Source organism: Notechis scutatus, chromosome 15, assembly GCF_049901735.1.
Source record: "Notechis scutatus isolate UNSWTSFEM ecotype Mainland chromosome 15, rNotScu1.2, whole genome shotgun sequence".
NCBI classification, from domain to species: domain Eukaryota; kingdom Metazoa; phylum Chordata; class Lepidosauria; order Squamata; family Elapidae; genus Notechis; species Notechis scutatus.
The window spans coordinates 8870248-8891959 of NC_142023.1; the positions used below are offsets into that span (position 1 = coordinate 8870248).

The window sequence follows — 21712 nt, forward strand, 5'->3', positions numbered from 1 at the left end:
CGTGTCTGCTGATTGGCGAAAGTTTAAAATAAATCAGCACGGTGTGTGTGTGTGTGTGCGTTTTCTCTTTCCAATCAATTCAGATGTTCATTTAAAAAAAAATCCTCACTGGTAGCCAAGAGATGAGGGGAAATATATATATATAGGCTGCCCCAAATTTAAATCTGAAACCACTGTAAAAGTCTGACCCACAGACGGACACACAATACAGAAGCCTGATGATGGCAGATGAGATTCTGCTGAAACGTTGCTACAACTTTAAAAGCACCACTACTATGACATGGGAAAATACCCAACCAAGCCGAACACCATACATGTAAGTACCCGCGAAAACTTAAGAAAATATATATATATATATATCGAGCTTACAGATTCATGTCTAAAGATATTCTACCCAAAGTGAACATCATACCCTCTTTATCCTAATTTATAAACACAAACGTACTATATTTTTACTCGCTTTGGCAGCTGGGAGAGAGGGAGAGGTTTTCAGTTGGGATTTCTTCACCCCCCTCTCCCCCCTCCTTTCCTTCCTTCCCTCCTTCTCCCTCACCCCTCTCTCCCTTCCCTGCCCCAAATAAATTAATCCTTACACTGGTGGTTGGAGATTATGGACTGTATAATACAGCGGTGCCTTATCAGACTTCATCAGCCAAGATGGAATTCACATCCCGCCAAAAAATAAAATAAAATATAATATATATATATATATATACACGCTGCTAGCTATCAACAGCTTTCATATTTTATCACACTGATAAGGATATCGCAAATTCTCTGAAGCATTTCAAAACACTTAAATGCAAAGATAGAGAGAGAGAAACACAACTAAAAGGCTTTTTATATGGCTTGTTGTGGGTGATTATATGTTATTTATAAAAAATAAAAAAAAAACCAAAGAAAGATTTGACATTTCCAGTGGTGGGAGAGGGGGAGAAGGGGAAAAAAAGATTTGAGCGTTTAATGGGATTTTCCCCAACCTCTCTCTCCAAGCGAATGTTTTCAATCACTTTGAAAATCATTAATATTTACTCTGCTGGCAAGTGGGAAGCTAGACAGAAGAAAAAGGAGAGGAACAAGGGGAAATAATTTCCTAATGTTGCTCAGATTTCTCCTGGAGATGCTACTCGGTCCTGCTCTTTGGGCTTCTTATTTCTTAGCATGCTCCATCCAACGTCAACAGACCCCAAATTTAGAACCGTGGTGACTAACAGCTGCATGTCACTCTACTACTCTGGCACTGAGGATGTTACCTAGTTGGGTAATGAAACGTCTACAAGAACACAAGGAAGCTCAGAGAGGACCAAGCATCTCATAGTTCTCCTCCTTCACCACCACCATCACCTCTTCCTCCTCCTCTGCTCCACAAACCCCACTTCCTTTTAGCACTGATGATGTTGCCTAGTTGGGTAATGAAACCTCTGCAAGAAAGCAGTTGAGCTCAGAAAGCACCAAGGATCCCTCATTTCAACCCTAACCTACAAATATTCTCCTGAAGTATGACTCACAGCTGTAATTCCAGTTTCAGTTATAATCGTGAGTTGAGAGCTACCTGTGTAACAAGATACAGAATCTGTAGAATAAGTGTCCCTTGGGCTTTATACCTCAAACTTGCATCCTCTTCCTCCTCCTAAATTCCCATAATTGAATGGAACAATGTGAATCACAGTTAATAACTTTAATAAACATCCAGAATGGCCACCGCGGAAGGAGGGAGTAGTCCTTATTTGGTGACAACACGTGGAAAGCAGCTGTTGGTTACAGGATGCCACAGTGCGGTGGTTCCTGACAATGTTTTGATGCCTTTTTAGGGCCAAAAGTTGGCTAGAATTGTTACAATCAGGAAACAAGGAAATTGCAACCCATAAAGAAGTGCTTTTTTTTTCAAGAAGTAACTGGACTTTCAGGTTAGTTACAAAGTCCACTTGCCTCTTGGAAAAAAGCACCTTTGGGATAACCAGGACTTGGATGACTGAGAAATAAATAGAATAAGAGTGTTGGAAGGGACCCTGGAGGTCTTCTTGTCAAACTCCCCTTGCAGGAAACCATCTAGCATTTCAGACTCTCCGTAGACAACCCACGAAGAATGACATTCGGACATAAAGGCAAATGTTGGCCGGTGCTTTCTGACATGACCACCTTTTATTTTTAAATCAGCTCGATCGCCATGCTTCGCTACGAAACTATGTGGTCAGGCTTAGTTTTTGGGGAGGAAAATGAGGGAGGGAAAATTCTGCCTCTGACTTCCAGCATCCATCGGTATTCCTCTGGCTAGCGTCCTGTCAGTGTGTGAGAGAGTTGAGGGCTGTTTGGAAACTGAAACAGTATTTGCTGTGTGAGCAAGGAGGAGACAGCAAGGAGCCTGGGCGTGGCTTAGCTCAACTGTCCTGAACTAAAGCTGCTGGGTGCTGTGAAAGTAAAACTGCAACTCCTCTCCTCTGCTTGTGTTTTGCATTTAGAAGAGATTTCTTTCCAGGTGGGGAGGGGGAGTAGAACTCCTTAGCATCAGAGCGTGTTAATAATAATAATAATACAGGAAATGCTCTAAATGCTCTGATGGTCATTTTGAAAAATCCTTTCTTAGTGAGCCCCTAGAAGCTAAGAGGAACATAGGTGCCAAATTTCAAGTTTGTAGACTTTATGGTTCTGGAGATTTTGTGATGATGTGTGAGGGCTACCTTCGCTTTTTATATCTATAGATTGGAAAAGGAGATTTAAGGGGGGGAAGTATTAATGCCTCTGTGTGTATATATGTTTGTGTGTGTGTGTGTGTGTGTGTTTAAAAACACACCCCAGAAGTCTGTCATGGTCCTGGCATGACGGTAGCTCCTCCAATCCGCCACTCAGCCTCCTCATCTCAGTTTTGCTTATCAATAACAAGGAGAGATAACCTTTCTCTCTCCCCCCACCCAAAGTGACAGCTTTCCCCCCAAAACGGGGGATTCATTACCGCAAGAGCGAAGGACAAGCTGACCTCAGCTGCAGGAAAGAAAAAGAAAGAAAAAACAGGCCATAGAAATTTCTCCCGGGAGCTTTCCAAGGCAGAGTGCAACCATCTCGTCCTTCTGGTTGCTTTCTGACGGCGCTGTTGAGGTCGCCATCCATGTCCTTCTCTCCATCTCTAGGTTTTGGCCTCAGTCCCCTGCCGGACGATGCTCGTTTCTGACCAGCCCCTTAAGATGAAACTTGGAGGGGTTTAATACCAGATCAAGAGTGGAGAATTAGCTCAGAGTTCCTGCAATGGGCTGGAAATTTCTCATCTTTTCCCCCCCTCCATTCTAACCTTTCTGGTTCAGTTTGATGGGAAGAGAAAGAAGAAGAAGAAGAAGAAGAAGAAGAAGAAGAAGAAGAAGAAGAAGAAGAAGAAGGAGAAGGAGAAGGAGAAGGAGAAGGAGAAGGAGAAGGAGAAGGAGAAGGAGAAGGAGAAGAAGGAGAAGGAGAAGGAGAAGGAGGAGAAGGAGAAGGAGAAGGAGAAGGAGAAGAAGAAGAAGAAGAAGAAGAAGAAGAAGAAGAAGAAGAAGAAGAAGAAGAAGAAGAAGAAGAAGAAGAAGAAGAAGAAGAAGAAGAAGAAGAAGAAGAAGAAGAAGAAGAAGAAGAAGAAGAAGAATAGAAGAGCTTGGGACACTTCCTTTGGAGAGAGAAAAATTCCTGCTTACGATCTTTGTCCAAGAGACTCCCGAGGTATCCGGAATAACAGAAGGGACCTTGGAGGTCTTCTAGTCCAACCCCCTGCTCGAACAGGAAACCCTACCCCATTTCAGACAAATGGTTGCCCAATCTCTTCTTGAAAACCTCCAGTGATGGAGCACCCACAAATTCTGTTCCACTGAGTGGAGAATTAACTCAGAGTTCCTGCAATGGGAGGGAACGGGCTGTTCTCAGTGTCACGACATTTCTCCTTAGTTCTAGGTTGCTTCTCTCCTTGATTAGTTTCCATCCGTTGCTTCTTGTCCTGCCTTCAGGGGCTTTGGAGAATAGCTTGACTCCCTCTTCTTTGGGGGAGCCCCTCAAGTATTGGAAGACTGCTATCATGTCTCCCCTACTCCTTAAAGCCACCTTAGCATTGTTCTCACCCAGACTGGCACCCCTTCTAGTCCTTCTTTTCATTAAACTAGACAGACTCAATTCCTGAAAACGTTCCTCACCTGGTTTTAACTTCCAGTTCCCCTAATTTTTCTTTGTTGTTCTTCTCTGAACATTTTCTAGTCTCGGTATCGGTGGTGGGATTCGAATTTTTTTTTTACTGCCGGTTCTGCGGGCATGGCTTGGTGGGCGTGGCAGGGGAAGGATACTCCAAAATCTCCATTCCCTCCCCACCCCACTAGCCTGCTTTCCAGCTCTCTGTTCTCCTGTGCAGGGCAACCAAAGGAGACCCAGCCGATCAGCTGGGACTCAATGGGAGGCAGAGAAGAGATGGGGTTGGCGGGGCCAGTCAGAGGTGGGATTGGCCCGTTCTCCGAACAAATCAAAATTTCCGCTACCGGGTCTCCAGAACCGCTCAGAACCGGCTGAATACCCACCTCTGCTCGGTATCTTTTTTTGCAACCAAGCTGCTGCTTCTTCTGCCCCCAAGTGAGATTTCAACCCAACACTCATAAACCAAGTCTCCTGTTTTGGGCGCCAGATCTTCACAGCCACCGTCTCCATGGCCAGAAGGAAGCGAGAGAGCATGTGGTGACTCAGCCCAGCCCTGACCCAAAGGACGCCACCCCATCAATGGAACTCACATTTAAATTATGTGGACTGTACAATGAATTTCCTCCCAAACCGTCACTGTATCCTCCCGTCTGATTGATAACATGACGCAGAGTATCCACCTGCAGCAGAAAACACAAGGGAGGAGAGCGTGTTGACTTGCCCGCAAATGAACTTCTTGCACACGGCGAGTTAACAATGCAGAGCTATTTTTGAGGCGGGAGGACGGAAAGGGGGAAGAGTGGTGTCTTTCTCGAGAGCGTTCCTGGAGAAAGAACGACGGGGACCCACAGGACTAGCATCTTCACTTCCCGTCTTGGGTTTCTACTAATAAACCACTCCGGCCGAACAGTTCTTGCCTAGCCAAGTTGTTGGTAAGAATGAGTTTGCACAGTGTGTTGTTTTGACACATCTGCAGCCCAGGTGAGTGTAAGTCGAAAAGGACAGGGAGGAGGAGGAGGAGGAGCAGGAGAAGTAAAGGAGGGGAAAGAAGATGATGATGATGATGATAGAGGAGGAGGAGGAGGAGGGAGAAAGAAGAAGAAGAAGAGGAGGAGGAGAAGTAAAGAAGGAGAAAGAAGAAGATGATGATGATAGAGGAGGAGGAGGGAGAAAGAAGAAGAGGAGAAGGAGGAGGAGGGAGAAAGAGGAAGAAGAGGAAGAGGAAAAATAAAGGAGAAAGAAGAAGATGATGATAGAGGAGGAGGAGAAGGAGGGAGAAAGAAGAAGAAGAGGAAGAAGAGGAAGAGGAAAAGTAAAGGAGGAGAAAGAAGATGATGATGATAGAAGAGGAGAAGGAGGAGGAGAAGGAGGGAGAAAATAGCATTTATAGGGGAAACCGCTCTGCTTTGCAGAAACGAAAACCTCACATCAACACAACAGCAGCCGAGGGCAAAGGCCCCACCAAAACCAGACCAACGACAACTTTCAGACCCACAGCCAAACAAACCACACACCCAACCCCAGGCCACCAGGCCAAGCCAGAGCCGAACTGCATTCACAAAGTTTTGTAAAACTTTCAGATGGGAGGTGGGGAAGAACATTTGGGGGGGAGGCATCCAGCTTTTCACCGGGACAAAGAAACCCCTGGTGCTTCGAAAGATCCAATGTCGGCTTTGGTTGTAGGCCAAAGACCAGAGGCGAGCCGAATCGTGCCTGGAGGTGTGAACCGGCTGGAACGTGAAAATTGGCGGTTGGATTTGTTCCTGGGTTCGCTTCCCCTTCTATTGGTTTTGCTTTGTTTTGTTTTTGTTTCTCCCTTTTTAAAATCAAGCCCGAACCAGACCCTGCTACCTACGCCCTAATTTAGCGGGATGTTGGGTTGTTTTTTTGGGCGGGTGGGGGGGTTGTTGTTTTTTTATCCCCCTACTTTTTTTTGTTTTGTTTTGTTGTCTCCTACCTGTGATTGCACATTGGCTCCAACTTGAGACCCCTGGTAACTCTCCCCATTCAGATTCTGCATGTTCATGAACATGTCCCCAGAATTAGGAAGGTTAAAAGAACCGGAAGTACCTGGAAAATGAAAGAGTTAGCGGAGCGGAATCGAGGAGAGGGCAGCAAAGAATGCAGGCGGGCAGAGGGCCGGTGGCCGGATTCCAATTTTTCTTTTTTCACTACCGGTTCTGCGGGCGTGGCTTGGTGGGCGTGGCGGGGGAACGATATACTGCAAAATCCCCCTTCCCTCCCCACCCCACTGACCTGCTTTTCAGCTCCGTTCTCCTGTCCCGGGCAACCAACGCAGAGGAAGAGGAGAGGAGCCAAAAAACAACAACAACAACAAAAACCCTGGTTGGCTTGAAGAACCTGCTCCAGCTATCGAGGACCATTGGGGAGCTCCAGGATGCCGTGGAGAAGGTAGAAGCAGATTGTCCCATTCTCTGGGGTTCGAACTCCCAGAGACCATGGCAAGTGGGCCAGAAAGAACAACAACAACAACAACAAAACCTTTTGTCGTGGTTGGTTGTTTTCCTGGGTTGGTTCCCTCCCGAACGACAGCATCACCCCTGGCTGCAGATGGCAGAGTTCCAGTCTGGCCATTTTTGAAGAAGGCTTCTCGCCAATTGCTCTGCCCTTGGATGCTTCCATCTTTGAGGACAAACCCTGGCTTGACTCTAAGTGGCCTAGGGAGAAGGGCAGCCTCCCTTTCCTCCCTGCCTTCCGGGTTGGTCTTTTTTCTCCCCCCCCCCACCTCTTCCTCCAAATGCCATTTGAAAAAAAGAAAAAGAAAATAAAAGGCAGAGACTCACCAGAGTTTGGGGTGGTGGGCGAATTGGTCTGGTTGTTTTGAACTGCAGCGGCTACGGCGTGAGCTGCTGTCACGGCCGTTTTGGCAGCGTAAAGGTTGGCTTCCTCTTGAAACTTCCCGATGTTTTTCTTGTACCTGATTCTCTTGTTGCCAAACCAGTTGGATACCTGGAAGGGGAGGGAGAGAGGGAATGGGGGGGAGGAGAGAATGAGAATGAGAGAGAGAGAGAAGGGGAGAGGAAGGAAGGAAGGAAGGAAGGAAGGAAGGAAGGAAGGAAGGAAGGAAGGAAGGAAGGAAGGAAGGAAGGAAGGAAGGCAGGCAGGCAGGCAGGCAGGCAGGCAGGCAGGCAGGAAGGAAGGAAGGAAGGAAGGAAGGAAGGAAGGAAGGAAGGAAGGAAGGAAGGAGGGAGAGAGAGAGAGAAAGAAAGGGAAAGGAAGGGAAAGGAAAAAGATATAAAGGAAGGAGAGAGAAGGGAAGGGAAAGGAAAGCAAAAGAAGAGAGAAAGGAAGGAGAGAGAAAGAAAGGGAAGGAAAAGAAGAGATAAAGGAAGGAGAGAGAAGGAAAGGAAAGAGAATACTGGGTTCAGTATAATTTGCTCAACATTTGAGGGCACCTGATTATATACTCCCACTGGATGATCAGATGTTTTGATGTGCCATGTCTGGATTTAATGCCCAGCCAGCTGCTTTCCTTTTCATATTTTTCTGAATGTTGGGCTAACGTGCACCGCAATTTTTAAAAAAATCACCTCCCCTCCCCACACCTCCCCCTCACAAAAGGCACATAAACCACAAACCAAAATGCCCTTTGAATGCTTCAAATGCATCCACCGGAAGACAAAACCAGGTTTGTTCAGAACCAGGGAGAAGAAAGGGGCCTTCAAAGAAAGAGTTGAGAAAGGGGCACGCAACCCCAGATGTCATTGGACAACGTGGTGCAATGGTTAGAATGCAGTATTGCAGGCTAACACTGTCCACTGCCAGCGGTTCGATTCTCAACAGCTCGCGGTTGACTGAGCCTTCCATCCTTCCGAGCTCGGTCAAACAAGGACCCAGATTGTTGGGGGGCAAGTTGTGACTCTTGCAAACTGTTATAAACAGGGGTGGGCTACTGGGGGCTCGGGAGAGCCCCTAGCTAAGACTCTGCGGGGCTCAGAGAGCCCCCAATAACCTCAGAGAGACAAGCAGCCAGGGAAAGCTCTTAATAAGCTTAATTGAACTTCTGGGCATTCAGCCAAGAGCATTTCACACCTCGTAAAAGTGTTGCAAGCTAGATAAACAATCCACTCACCGCTTGTGAGGGAGAGCCATGGAGAAAATCAGATCACATAGCCTAGACTAGCCTCCGAGGGGATTAATTCCCAAATCACGTAACTCACCAGAAACTCCAGTAAGACTCCAAGATCCCTCTCACAGTCACTGCTATTAATTCTGGTTTCACCCAGTCTTTTATTTAAGTATTAAACGCACGAAATAATACAACAACTTTTTGGTATATTATCTTTTTTTTTTAGGTAATTAGGGCAAAGAAGCGACGTCGAGTTGGCCACACCCACCCAGCCAGTCATTAGGGCAGAGAGCCTCTTGCTAAAAAATTTGAAGCCCACCCCTGGCTACCAAGCACCGTGCAGTGTTATCTAAGTCGGCTATTGCGCTATCCTTACGAGCATCTCTGAAGGCTTTCTGAGCAGGACTGGAAGAGCCTCCAAAACAAGAGTTGAGAAAGGGGCATGAAACCCCATAAGAACATTTCTACATTGGAGAATACCAAGGCCCTTCTTATGAATTCATCTGTCCATCTGAAAGAGTTTGGATTGGAACTCCCTTGACCAGGCCATCAAATCGCTACCGCCGAAACAAAGCCCAACCTCTGCGCTCCCTCATTGTCTTAAGCAAGCAGGGAAAACCCTTCCTACCATCATCCTGGCCTCTGCTCTCCCCCTAAATTAATGAAAACTCTCTAAGCTTCGAAGGCAATAAGCAAAGGTGCATCCTTTGGCCCGCCAAATTCCCAGGGCGACCGGCTGAAGTATTACATATATTGCACTTAATATTACCTTGTCAGTCAGGAAGCAATAAAGCATTAATGAAAGCCGGCAAATAATTACTACGGACAATCCAATTATGGCTTTTATTAACAGTTTCATAATTGCAGAATCTCTATACGTCAAGCAGATTGTCTGTGGATATATAAGAAATCGGGGCGTTTATGCACACCTCCGGACCAATCCAGCAATGGCCGCCACTAATAAAGCCTTGTTTAATTCACAGTAAAAAAAAATTTTAATATCCCCGCAGCCTAGGGAAGGCAGATTTGCTTGACATCAGATTGTTTCCACCCTGCCAGTCCCCCTAGTTCTTAATCTTTAATATCAAGGCAATTAAAATTAATGGCCACTCATCCGTAGCTACTGTGGGCAGTGTTGTCTTTGCTATCCATTGTTTGATGGGATTACCTTGAGGTTAAACTAACAAGCAAAGTTTAATTGGAAGCAATGAAAGGCGCAGTGGATCGTACATTATGTTTAACCTGCACAACGCAACCCCAGGAATATCAAAGTCAGGGCCGGCCTCGTCCCAGGTAAAAAAATATATAAATAAAAATAAACCCCAAACATCCACGACGGTTACTGTTTTTTTAATCCCGGCGTCTCCTTCTAAGCAAGCCTTATTCCTTCAACTGAACTCAGAAGGCAGCCAGACAGAGAGGAGAACGGACACCTTCCTGCTGTGCCCAAGAAGAGGGGGGAAAAAACCACACAGTGTGCAATTTAGGGGACTCAACTGTCATCAAAGCCATGGCTAACTCCAAACTATAGCTTGTTCTTCTGCTGAACTGCCTCGGAACACACCCAGGCGTTGGCTGAAAACAAAAGGATGGAGAGCCGCACTTTAAAAAAAATAATAATAATAATACCACCAAGTTTTCTCTTGAAAGCAAACAAATACAAATCTTTATGAATTTTGGATGCAAGGCGGCACCTACGGATGGAGCCACCAAAGGAAATGTTCGATCTAAAAATGGCCCTAAATTTCACAAGGGTCTTTTAAAACCCCTCCGAAAACAAAGAACGGGCCGCCTTCCCTCTCCTTAAACGTGCTGCCTTTCTCTTGCAAAGGGCGTGCAGGCAACCCACTTCTTGCCCTTTGCAAATGTTTTCCAGGAACTTGTGTCCTTTGATGACAAAGAGCCGCCATTAAGCACCACCGCCAAGACTTAACCGAATTGCCGTTGCGAGCGGAAGAACCGCAGATGGCCCCTTTTTCCCCCCCCTCTTGTCTTTCCAAGAAGTATAAAGTAATTGCAAAACGTAACAGGCCTGGGCCACGGCTTGCAAGAAGTCAATAAAGAGGCCCAAATCGAATCACGCTCCTCCTTGACGGAGGCCCTGTTCAGACCCATCGGAGAAGGCATCGCTCTCGGGGAAACGGGAGTCTCGCAAAAAAGAGGTCTTTGGGAAGAGTTCCCGGAAGCCCACCGCCGCCACGCTGGGCCTCTTGAACCCTTTTCCCTATGAAGAGGAGCTTGTGCGGAGTGCCAAGGTTAGCAGCTGTCCTACAGCTCAAGACCCTTTGATCTCTTCTCCAGCCAGATGGAGGACAGAAGAAACTCAGGAAAAAACGCCTGGCCCCACAATGAGCAAAGCATGCATTGGGTCTCATGTTTTCTTGGCAATGACCAAGCTTTTGTCTCCTTCAGGGATATTAGAAGTTTTATTTTTGGGGGTGGGGGAGCGTGGAGGGTGGAAGGGAGGATGAATAGATACATCTATGCACGGTGCTCCATTGTTCATTTAAACAAACTAGCTGCGCATTCAAAAGCCCAAACCGACATCACTCTGCTCCCAGTCGCTGAAAGCCAATTAATTAATTGGGCTTAACTGTGTATTACATTTCAAAACAATACCCTCGCACTGATTCATCACGTTAATTGCAATGCTAAATTTTCAAAAAGGCCATAAATTATTGTTCAGTCGGGAAGATGCACAACTTTGGGGAGAAGCAGACTTGTTTGATCTTGGATGGAAAGGACGGCTACCCAAACACGCTGCCCTCCAAATATCAAAGAGAAAAAAGGGAAGAGTCTCCAGATAACCAGACCTTCAACTTATATTTCCCCTTGTTTGGTTGAGAGCTTGACAAAGTGCTCCTAATTAAACCATCGGGTCCTGGCTCTGAAAAATGATAGAAACGATGGCATTGTTTGTTTGTTTTTAAAAACACCACCTTCTTGGCTTGGTTTGTTTAAAGATGGTTTAAGTTTTACCAAATGTACAAGAGAGATCTTGAAATGCTGTCCAGGTTTGATGCTGTCAAAAGTGCTAAAAACTCATCCATGGGTCTACCAAGCTATCTCCGGTTCAAAATGCGTGATTTGTTAATAATACATTTTTTAGAAAAAAATGACATCTGTCCTGGTTATCCTTCCACAAAATGAGATCTCTTTTTATCGGAGTTTCACTGGATCCTTCAAGGTAACAACGTGCAATTCTTTTCCAGTCCAGGGTTGGATTTGATTGGAATGGTTGCTTTGAGATTTCCCTCTAAAAAATGGTGGATCAAATCCAAAGCAGTGGCTTTAGCCAAGATTTGATCTTATAGGTGTTGAAAACCTCAAACAGAAACCCATTAGCCTCCTCCATAGACTATAAAATGTACCCAGAGGGTTTTGTTTTTTTCAATTTTTCAACTTTTTTTGTTCTACTGAGTGGAAGCAACCAAGCTATAAAATAATTTGCTTTGCTGGTTACCTGGGCGGTCTCTACACTTGGTTGTTTTCCTGCAGACATTTCGTGACCCAGCTAGGCAACATCATCAGTGCTAGTCGGTGTGACCTGTTCCCAGTTTATTTATAGTAGCTCTGAGTTTGATTGTTTTCTTGCAGATGTTTCATTACCAAACGAGGTAACACACTCAGTGTTAGAAGGGAGTGGGAATTTGCTCCCTTGTTTATATACAGCGGCTTGCTCTGTCAGTTTTGGTGAAGGTGTCAGTAGTTCTTTGGTTAGGGCATTGTTTTCTCCTCGATTGTTTGTCTGGGGTTAATCCCTGCTTATCTGAATATTGGGTGCTGGTTGTAGGGTGAGCTCCTGGATATAAACACGGAGTAAGTTGCACTCTAACTAGCACTCATGATGTTCCATAGTTGCATAATAAAATATCTGCAAGAAAACAGCCAACTTAGAGAGAGCACCCCCACCGTTGAACCCTGAGCTACAAATGTTCTCTTGTTATCAAGCCTATTGACTGGCTTCCAAAAATTCCTCCAAAAAAACCCCAGACCAACGTCAATTCATTTTGGAGGTTGTCCAATTAACAACTAATAATCTCAGTCAATGAGTAGACCTTTTCCTGACAGGGGTGCCGTACTTCCGTAGCAGATGCCAACACCAGAAAACCACAAGCCAGCGCGAATATCAACATCGGAGACAAAGAGCAGAAAAGATAAAGTCTATTTTGGCTGTCAGTTCTCTGGAGGGATCTACCCACTCACATTGCAAATAAGATTCTGATATCGGTGGAGCATTGAGATCATTCTTTTGGGGGGGCTTCTCTCCTTGTGCTGTGTTCAAATTCCCATGACCATAAGTGGAATACGGGCAAGTTGCTGGAAAATACAAGCTGTTTTTTTTTTCTTCTTCTTCTTCTTCTCCAGCTTGCTTTCTCTCTCTCTCTAGCCACAAAGGAACAATGCTGGACAGGGTTCAAGTAGGCCATAGAGAATTTCTTCCTTCCTAGCACATAATTAGGTGATCCACATGAGTAGGCCTCCTTTACAAAGGCCAATCATATCATATGTGAGGCTGGCTTTTAAATTCTAATTAGCCGCTCTCTGGGTAAGTTCCTCCGTCAGCCAGAAGGCCCGAGAAAGCCTTTGCGGCACGAAGATGGGAATCTACCCATTCTGGAGCCGCCTTAATTTGTCCAACTCCAGTGGTGGGATGCAGCTGGTTCGGACCGGTTCTAACCCTTCAACATAAGCCTTCTCTTCTGTAGGGTCTAGACTGGCGTTTTCCACAGCCTTTGCCTTCAAGGTACTTCAACTGCTGGATTTAGTTGGCATGACTGGTCCAGAGAGGCTTAGCATCGGAGGAAAGGACCCCCCCAAGGAAGCCTCTGAAGGCCACCCAGAAGCCAAGGGACCATGAAAGAAACGCTCTGCTGCTCAGCATCCCGTTTGCTAAGAGAAGAGCAAACTGCAACAAGGAGCAGAACAACATAGGAAGGGCCATTTTAATTTCAGAAAATGGCGATCGATCGTTTTCACAAGGGAACCTACCTATTGTCAAACGTCTATACACACACACACACACACACACACACACAGGAAGAAGTCAGGTTTTACCTGTGATACTGTGATGCTGCATTTCTTGGCCAGCTCTTCTTTGGCTTCTTCGCTGGGGTAGGGGTTGCTGAGGTGCGAGTAAAAATACTCATTCAGGATTTCTGTGGCTTGTTTACTGAAGTTGCGCCTTTTTCGCCTAAGAGCAGAGCAGAGGAGGGGAGAGGGACAGGAAGAAGAAAAGAGAGGGAGGGGGAAAGAGGAGGAGAGAGAAAGGGGGAGAGGGATAGAGAGGGAGAGGGGAGGAAAGAGAAGAGGAGGAGAGGGAGGGAGGGAGGGAGGGAGGGAGGGAGGGAAGGAAGGAAGGAAGGAAGGAAGGAAGGAAGGAAGGAAGGAAGGAAGGAAGGAAGGAAGGAAGGAAGGAAGGAAGAGAGAAATCCCACAGGTGAGACTCAATAATAACATCTTCTGGACCAGAGTGACCTCCAAACTTGGCAACTTTAAGACTTGTAGTTTTCAACTCTCAGAATTCCTCAGTCAGCCAATTTTAAGCAAAAATGGTCAAGTATTTACATTTAGATAATTACCAAAAAAAAAAAAAAAACCCCAGGTCAATCTTAACAGGGAGGTTTGGGGTGGCTACTGTGGGTCTTTCCTGCTGGCTGGGAAATTTGGCGAGTCCACGAGTCTTAAAGCTGCCTCCTTCTATCAAGAGCACCAGAAGAAGAAGAAAATTGGCCTTGGAAGTGGCCCTTCGGAAAAACGAAGCTGAAGATGACCTTCAGGCCTGCTATGATGGCAGAACGCTGAGCTGCTCCAGCTTCGCTTGGCTTGCCAATCGCTAGCGGGGACAACCCCCTTCCTGAGAGATCTAGCGGATCTACCCACCTGGCATCAAGGAACCGGGATCTCAAGATCATGACCGCTTCACAAGTGCTTTGCTTGAGCTGCATCTGGATGGAGCTGAATTTCCGGTGGATTATGCCCACCATCCTTTCGATCTCTTTGGGGGAAATGGGCCTGGTTCGGCTCTGTTCGCGCAGGAGGTTCATCACGTGGGTGGTGAATTCGTTGCACGCCTGCAGAGAGAGGTGGGGGGGAGGAGAGGAGAGAGTGAGGAGTCCTTGGGGGAAAAACTCACCACAGCCTTACTCCAAGTTCAGAAAACAACAACCGCCGTCCTCCAATCATCTGCAACGCAGCCCAAAGTCAACCACAGTTAGGACACGGGAAGCTCAAACATGCGATGAACGGTTGCAGGAATGAACGGATGTCAACTCATAAAACATCCCTATGTCTGTTTTAGTAGTTGCCATTTTAAAAAAAGGGGGGTGGGTGGGGAAGGAAGGAAATCTGGAAGAGCAGTGCAACAGTTTGAAGTACATTCCAACTCTTTATCTTTAAAAGATTGTAACTAAACTACCAGAGCTTTTGCCCGTGAATATATTTGATTGGAGAACGTGAATGATGACACCCAGCCCGTGAATGTGCTCAATTGGAGAATCTGATTTATGACACACCCAGGACGGAGGGGGAAACAGGGTCACAGGGGACTGCAAATGATCTAGGCCAGAGTTGGCAGCGCCAGTATGAATCCTCTAATAAAGTTTTTTGAAGTTTGGCTCGAGAATCATGATTTAATTAGGGTGCTTGCTGGAATCCTGACGTGGCGTGGCTAGTCTAGTGAAGAGAAGGACCAGGGGAAATAGGATAGCGGTCTTCCAATACTTGAGGGGCTGCCCCAGAGAGGAGGAGTGGGGTCAAGCTGTTTTCCAAAGCACCTGAAGGCCAGACAAGGAACAATGGATGGAAACTGAACAAGGACTGAACCCACAACATGCTTACTCCAGGTCGTTCCACAAACTTCTCACTTAGCAACAGAAGCGACAGGCTCAACCGTGGTCGTAAGTCGAGGATGATCTGTACGGGTGCAAATCTTGATGAGCAGTTTGCCAGCAGTCTTCCTTCCTACAGGATTCCAAAAATCTCGCCTCTACAACCAGCCCTTCATCCGTGATTAATCTGAACAACTCATTTATGGAGTGTGCACTTAGCTCATTACTCTAAGTAAAATTCATTAAGTATTTACATTTAGATAATTAAAAAAACAAAAACCAGGGGCAATCTTAACACAGTGGTTACCTAAAACCAAGGCTTTTTCCCTTGGAAGCAATCAAAAGGGACTTTTTGAATCCCTGTGTCATCCCAGAGACAATACCCTAGAAAGATCTGGCTGGAAACTCCTCTCCCAACCAACTTCAGCCCCCCCACACCAAGACGAGGCTACATAGAATCACAGAATAATGGAAGGGACCTTGGAGGTCTTCTAGTCCAACCTCTGCTCAAGCAGGGGAACCTACATCATTTCAGACAAATGGTTATCCAACATCTTCTTAAGAATCTCCAGTGTTGGAGCAGTCACAACTTCTGGAGGCAAGTTGTCCCAAAGGTTAATCCTTCTCACTTTTAGGAAATTCCTCCTTAATTCTAGGTTGCTTCTGTCCTTGATCAGTTTTCCATCCGTTGCTTCTTCTCCTGCCTTCTGAAGGTGCTTTGGAAAATAGGTTGAGCCCCCTCTTCTTTGGGGCAGGGTTATGGTTAGGATAAATGTCACCTCCACCCCTGCGGTGGGATTGCTCCCCGAGAATTATTCGCAAGGATGCCCAGAAAAACAAGCAGAAACGTACAGCAGGTTTACCTAAATCTGGAGACGGCTCTGGGATGCTTTTAAGTCAGCTGGAAGTCACTATTTCCCCCGCTGCAGTTTTAGCATGATAAATTGCCTGTTGGGTCCAGTCTCTCTTTTATTTTATTTTATTTTTTTTCCTTCTGCCGTGAAAAAAATAATAATAACACCACCCCGTTCCTCTCCATCCCTCCCTTAAGCTCTGCCTTGTCCAGCAGGCTCCTAGTTTAGGGGTCCCCTTCCTTGCTGCCCCCTCCCCTCAAAACCCCCTCCTTTTTTGAAAGAGGGCATCCGGGCACGCAGCTCCCCCAGTTATCCTGGGAGTTTCGAGATGCTTACAAAATACTTTTGCCCAGAGCGGGGGGAGAAAGAAAAAAAAATGTATTTCAATGTAATTATAGAAGATAGCTTTCAATATGTCATCTCTATTATAGCAGCTGTAAATTATGAAGGGAAAGATTTTTCTCCTGGCGCTGGGAAAGTGATGGCAAGGCATACTTTCCTGCTGGCTTTCGTTCCTTCTCTCTCTCCTCTCCTCCCCACCCTCCCAATCCCCCCCACTGCACCCTGGTAACTGGCGACAAATGTCAAAATCAAACTCCAAGCCAGGGGGTTGGGGTGGGGGGCTGAAGCCACAATAAAGACAGCGCCAGGCCTTTGCCCCTGGGTTCAAAGGGAGCCGCGCGGCAAGCCGGAGAAAAGCAGCAAGACATCTGGGCTGCCTTCCTTCTTGGGGGTGGGGGGATAGAAGTGCCGCTGACCCAGATAACGGAAAAGATCAGGTTAACGTTCCCCCGTGTCTCTCTCTCTCTCACTATGTAGGTCAGGCACGAGGCAGGATTCCTAGGGCTCAGGAAGGTGGCATTACGGTCGGTCAGTGGTTCAGACTGGATTTGGCATGGGTTTTTTTTTTTTTTTTTTTTTAAATCCACCTATCTTCCCAAGGACCCCAAGATACCATTGTTTGATGGGGAATAACTGCAGGATGTAAGCTATTCCGAGTCACAAAGCTGCCTTTTGCAATTGACTGGTGGGGATTTTTCTCCAAGGACCTATTATTATTACTATACACACATTTTCCATCATTGTTTTAAAAAATTATTGGCTACTTTTTCCCTTTTCTGCCCAAGACCCCAAGTTTCTCCCTCTCTTTCATCCATCCTTCCAAGTGAGGATTAACACCAACCTTAATACATCTGAATCACAGAGGTGAATTTACAAGTTATTTTTTTTAAGAAAAATCAAAATGGCGTGAATTCATATAGTTTCCTACTGGCTGCTTTCTGAAGCTTCGCAAATGTGGCAGAATGGGGTCTGGATTCCCAGGAGGAGGGGCTGAATTCCTGAAGATCAAGAGACAGCAAAGTTTAGATACTTTGGTTGGGTGAAAGAGGGCCAAGAAGGGCGGGTTCTCTCTACAAGTTCTCAAGAGCAAATCTTTAAGGATGCGAGTAGCTTGCTTTAGCCTGGCAAGAGTCTGTCTGTAGGCTGGGAGCTGCTAGAAGAACCTCAATGTGTCATTTTTTTCGGTTTTCGGAGTTCAAAACAAGAGAATCACCACCAAGGTAACCAGGCGGTAAAGCTTCAAGCTCTAACCTGCTCGTATTTCTCCAGCTCGGTGTGGTAGATCTGTCGGATCTGCGTCAATTTGGCTCGGTAATCGGAGTGTTCGATAGAATTATCTGAAGTCCCGCCCGAAGCTGCCGCCGCCGCTGCCGCTGCCGCTGATCCCCCGCCTTTCTCGGGACCGGAGACTCCCTCGGCGAGAAGCATGTTGTCCAACCTCATGAGCTGAGGGTCAGGGGGGTCTTCCTCTTGAGCCCCTCGGATGCTGAGACCTTGGGAGAAGGAAAGAAAAAGGAGATACTCCAACGTGTGAGCACCGCATGAAATGTCCCCCACTCGTATTCATCCCGCCAGTTCTTGAATCCTGCCAAATGGAAAGGGTCGCTGTTCCGCAGAGAGATGCCTTCACGGGGATATCCAGGGCTGGGCAACGGGGGGTCCGCAGGGGTTCAGAAGAGAGCCCCTAGCTAAGATTCTGTGCCGTTTGAAGAATCCTCAAATCCCACTCCTGACTGGCCCCACCCACCCCAAAACAAGACGTTGGGGGGAAAAGTGCACTAAAATGGAAAACACATATACACATATCATCCCCCCGAGGTGAATACTGTATATTTAATACCAGCTGGATACCTGTGCTTCGCATGAAACTATGTGATTGGGCTTAGTTTTGGGAAGGAAAATAAGGGCGGGGGGATTCTACCTCGGCCCACAAGCATCCATGGGTATTCATCTGGCTCGTGTCCTGTCAGTGTGTGTGAGTGGAGGGCTGTTTGGAAACTGAAAGAGTACTTGTGGTGTGAGCAAGAAGGAGACAGCAAGGAGCCTGGGCGTGGCTTAGCTCAACTTCCACTAAAGCTTCTTGGTGCTGCTGTGATACTCAAACTGATACTGCAACGCCTCTCCTCTGCTGGTGTTTTGCATTTGGAAGAGATTTCAGGCGGGGAGGGGGAGTAGAACTCCTTAGCATCAGAGCTTGATAATAATAATAATAATAATAATAATAATAATAATAATAATAATAATAATAATAATAATAATAATAATATAGGAAATATTCTAAATGCTCTGATGGTCATTTCGAAAAATCCTTTCTTAGTGAGCCCCTAGAAGCCAAGAGGAACGTACGTGCCAAATTTCAAATTTGTAGGCTTTACGGTTCTGGAGATTTTGTGATGATGCGTGCATGGTCTTTCACTTTTATATATATATATATATATAAATGTGTGTGTGTGTGTGTGTGTGTGTGTGTGTGGAATTGGGAAGCCCTGCTGAAGAACCTGCCAATACTGTGGAAAGGCAGCAATTCCTTGGTCCCCTTGTTATGTTTCTATTTCAGGGAGGAAGGTAAGACCTGAACACCCAAGGAAATTAGTCAATCTTGGGTGCTAAGTAAGAAATCTCTCTCTTTTTTTTTTTCCTTTCTTTTTCTTTTGGGTTGTCCCAAAAGGTAAGTCCTGATCTGTGCTCCACGACTGCCTTGCCCTGCACGAATCAGGGTTTCTCCAAACATATGGCTTGGTGGCAGCAACAGCTGTTTATTAGCAGGCACACACACACACTCACACACACACCCTCTATTCTGGTTCCTCTCTCCCCCCCACTCCCCAGAAGAAATGAAAAAGCTTTGGCTGCCCAGGAGAAACTCCCCGAGTTATGCCTTGTCAGCAGCCCCATCTGAACGCCACAGATCAAGGCTGACAATTTGTACGTCTAATCGGGTTGAGGTGGGCGGGCTGCCAAGATGATCTCCACACCGAGCAAAACACAGTGCTTGAGACTGCAATTACCAATGCAAGGAGAAGGAAAACTGCAAGACCTCTTCAGGCCGCTTAAGAGATTAACAGATGAACCGAGTTCGAAGGGACCCTATAGATCATCTAGTCCAACCCCCCCCACCCAATGTATGGTAACCCCCCCACACACAAAAAAAGCGAAGGAGGAAGGAGAAAAGGGAAGGAGAGAAGGAAGGGAAGGAAGGAAGTAACAACAACAGCTCTTAAACTTCTATACCGCTTCACAGTGCTTTCCAGCCCTCTCTAAGCGCTTTACAGAGTCAGCCTCTTGCCCCCAACAATCTGGGTCTTTATTTGACCGAATTCGGAAGGACAGAAGGCTGAATCAACCTTGACCCGGTCAGGATCAAACTGCTGGCACTTGGCAGTCCGCAATACTGCATTCTAATCCCCAGCCCCAAGTGTTTTGGCTCAGAAATTGCAGCTTTCCTTCCTCTGATTTAAGCTTGTGGGAAAAGTAACTGCGTTCCTGCACTGTGTTTCGAACCCTGTTTGATCCGTTTATCCAGATCGGTCAACCAGAATCCTGGGGGTAAATGCATTTCAAATCATTCAAAGAGACTCCATCTTGTGGGGGTCCTTGGTGCTCTCTGAGATGGATTGTTTTCTTGCAGACATTTCACGACCCAACTAGGTAACATCATCAGTGCTAGAAGGGAGTGAGGTTTGCTTCTAGCACTGATGATGTTACCGACTGGGATAATGTAAGTCTGCAAGAAAACCACCAAGGTCAGAGAGCACCAAGGACCCACTGTCTTCCCCCCCTCCTCCTCCTTCTCCAACCCTTCTAGCACTGATGACGTTCCCTAGTTGGGTCATGAAACTACCAAGAAAACCACCAAGGTCAGGGAGCACCACGGACCCCTCTGTTCAGCCCTGAGCTCTCAAATATTCCCTTCTGTTGAGACTCCATCTTTAACGAACTCCCTCTCTAAACGAGGGTTGAAAAATCTCCTTAAATCTTCCAAAATTCCGTCTTTACCACCAAGACAGGCATTGCACGCCCTTCCCTGACTTCTGGCCGATTCTCACTTCCTTAAACCTTGCCACGGTTCAAGAGGTTGGTCTTGAATCCTGGACTCAAGGCACCCAGCAGCCACGCCTTTCTCTCCATCCTGGCCAACCGACTTGAACCCTGTTTTAATGTCTTCATTACTTAAAACACACACTAGGGTCTTATTCTGGACCCCAAATACTGAAGACACGAACAACAGAGAAGCTGGTTTTTTTTTTGTAGGTCAGCTTCCCTTTCCCAGGCCTGGCCACTGTCCTTTGTAAATTAAGCACCGATGCTATGTACCTTCCCGACAGAGAAGCTCACTGCTTATTGTTTGTCTATTTTTATTCCCCAGTATATCAACCTACAGGTTTATTACTGTTTAGCTCGCTGACCTTTGAGCGCTTGGTGGTATTAGAGGTATAGCATGGACTTCACCGGGTGCAACCATCTATCACTTCCACCATAACAGGGGAGCTACTAATAACATTGGCAACGCAAGGCCTCCATCCAGACGGTTATGCATCGGCTTAGAGTGGAAAACAAAAAGAATCCCAGGTTGAAAACAGGCTGCTAAGAGACTGATGATGCCCCCTTTTGAGGGATCTTTGGGGCTTTCAACCCCCACCATTCCTTTCCCGCGGGGTCCTCGACATTCTCCGAACTGGGTGGTTTCCTTGCAGACGTTTTATTACCCAACGAGGCAACATCATCAGCGCTAGCAAGGCTGTTTATGTACGGTAGCTCTGAGCTTGGCTGTTTTCCCGCAGACCTTTCATTACCAAACGGGATAACGTCGTCAGTGCTGGAGAGTGTGATTTGCTCCCTATTTCTATTCAGTAGCTCACCCTGCAACCAGCACCCAGACCCTAAATTCAGAGAAGCAGGGATTAACGCCAGACAAACAAAGTAGGTAATATCGTCAGCGCTGGAAGGAAGTGGGGTTTGTTCCTTGTTTAGCGTGCTTTGTCACTGTTGGTGAAGGGGGTAGGTAGTTCCTTGATTAGGGTTATCGTTTTTTCTCCTGGATTGTTTGTCTGGTATCAATCCCTGCTTATCTGAATATTGGGTGCTGGTTGCTGGTTGCAGGGCAAGCCACTGAATAATAAACAGGGAGTAAGTCACCCGCATCTAAGTTCAGACAGTCTTCCTACCGCTACTATTCCTCTTCCTCCTCCACTCCACAAATCCCACTTCCTTCTAGTCATGATGATGTGACCTAGTTGGGTAATGAAAGGTCTGCAAAGAAACAACCCTCCTCCTCCTCCTCCTCCCCTCTTCTAGCACTGACGTTTCCCAGTTTGCTAATGAACTATCTGCAAGAAAACCACCAGACCCCCTAGCTAGAAATATCATCTCCCGTCCACGTTCCTCGTCCGCTGGAGAAGGGCTCGCCTCGCCATTTCTTTCCGTATCGGTAAGATCCTGACAAATCAACGACAGGAGCT

The 21712-nt window shown here is 46.5% G+C and overlaps 1 protein-coding gene across 2 annotated transcripts in view; it reads right to left on the reverse strand.

Moving 5' to 3' along the window:
- Positions 1-21712, reverse strand: part of PBX3 (PBX homeobox 3) — a 129601-nt gene that overhangs the window by 2641 nt on the left and 105248 nt on the right. The window contains exons 3-8 of one of the 2 annotated variants that reach the window (XM_026688519.2): positions 17505-17746; positions 14111-14301; positions 13286-13421; positions 6942-7107; positions 6095-6207; positions 4728-4817 (exon numbers count right to left, since the gene is read on the reverse strand). In XM_026688519.2, coding sequence (XP_026544304.1) covers positions 4728-4817; positions 6095-6207; positions 6942-7107; positions 13286-13421; positions 14111-14301; positions 17505-17746 — 938 coding nt within the window. The remainder of the gene's footprint in view (positions 1-4727; positions 4818-6094; positions 6208-6941; positions 7108-13285; positions 13422-14110; positions 14302-17504; positions 17747-21712) is intronic. The other variant, XM_026688521.2, reaches the window with a different exon arrangement.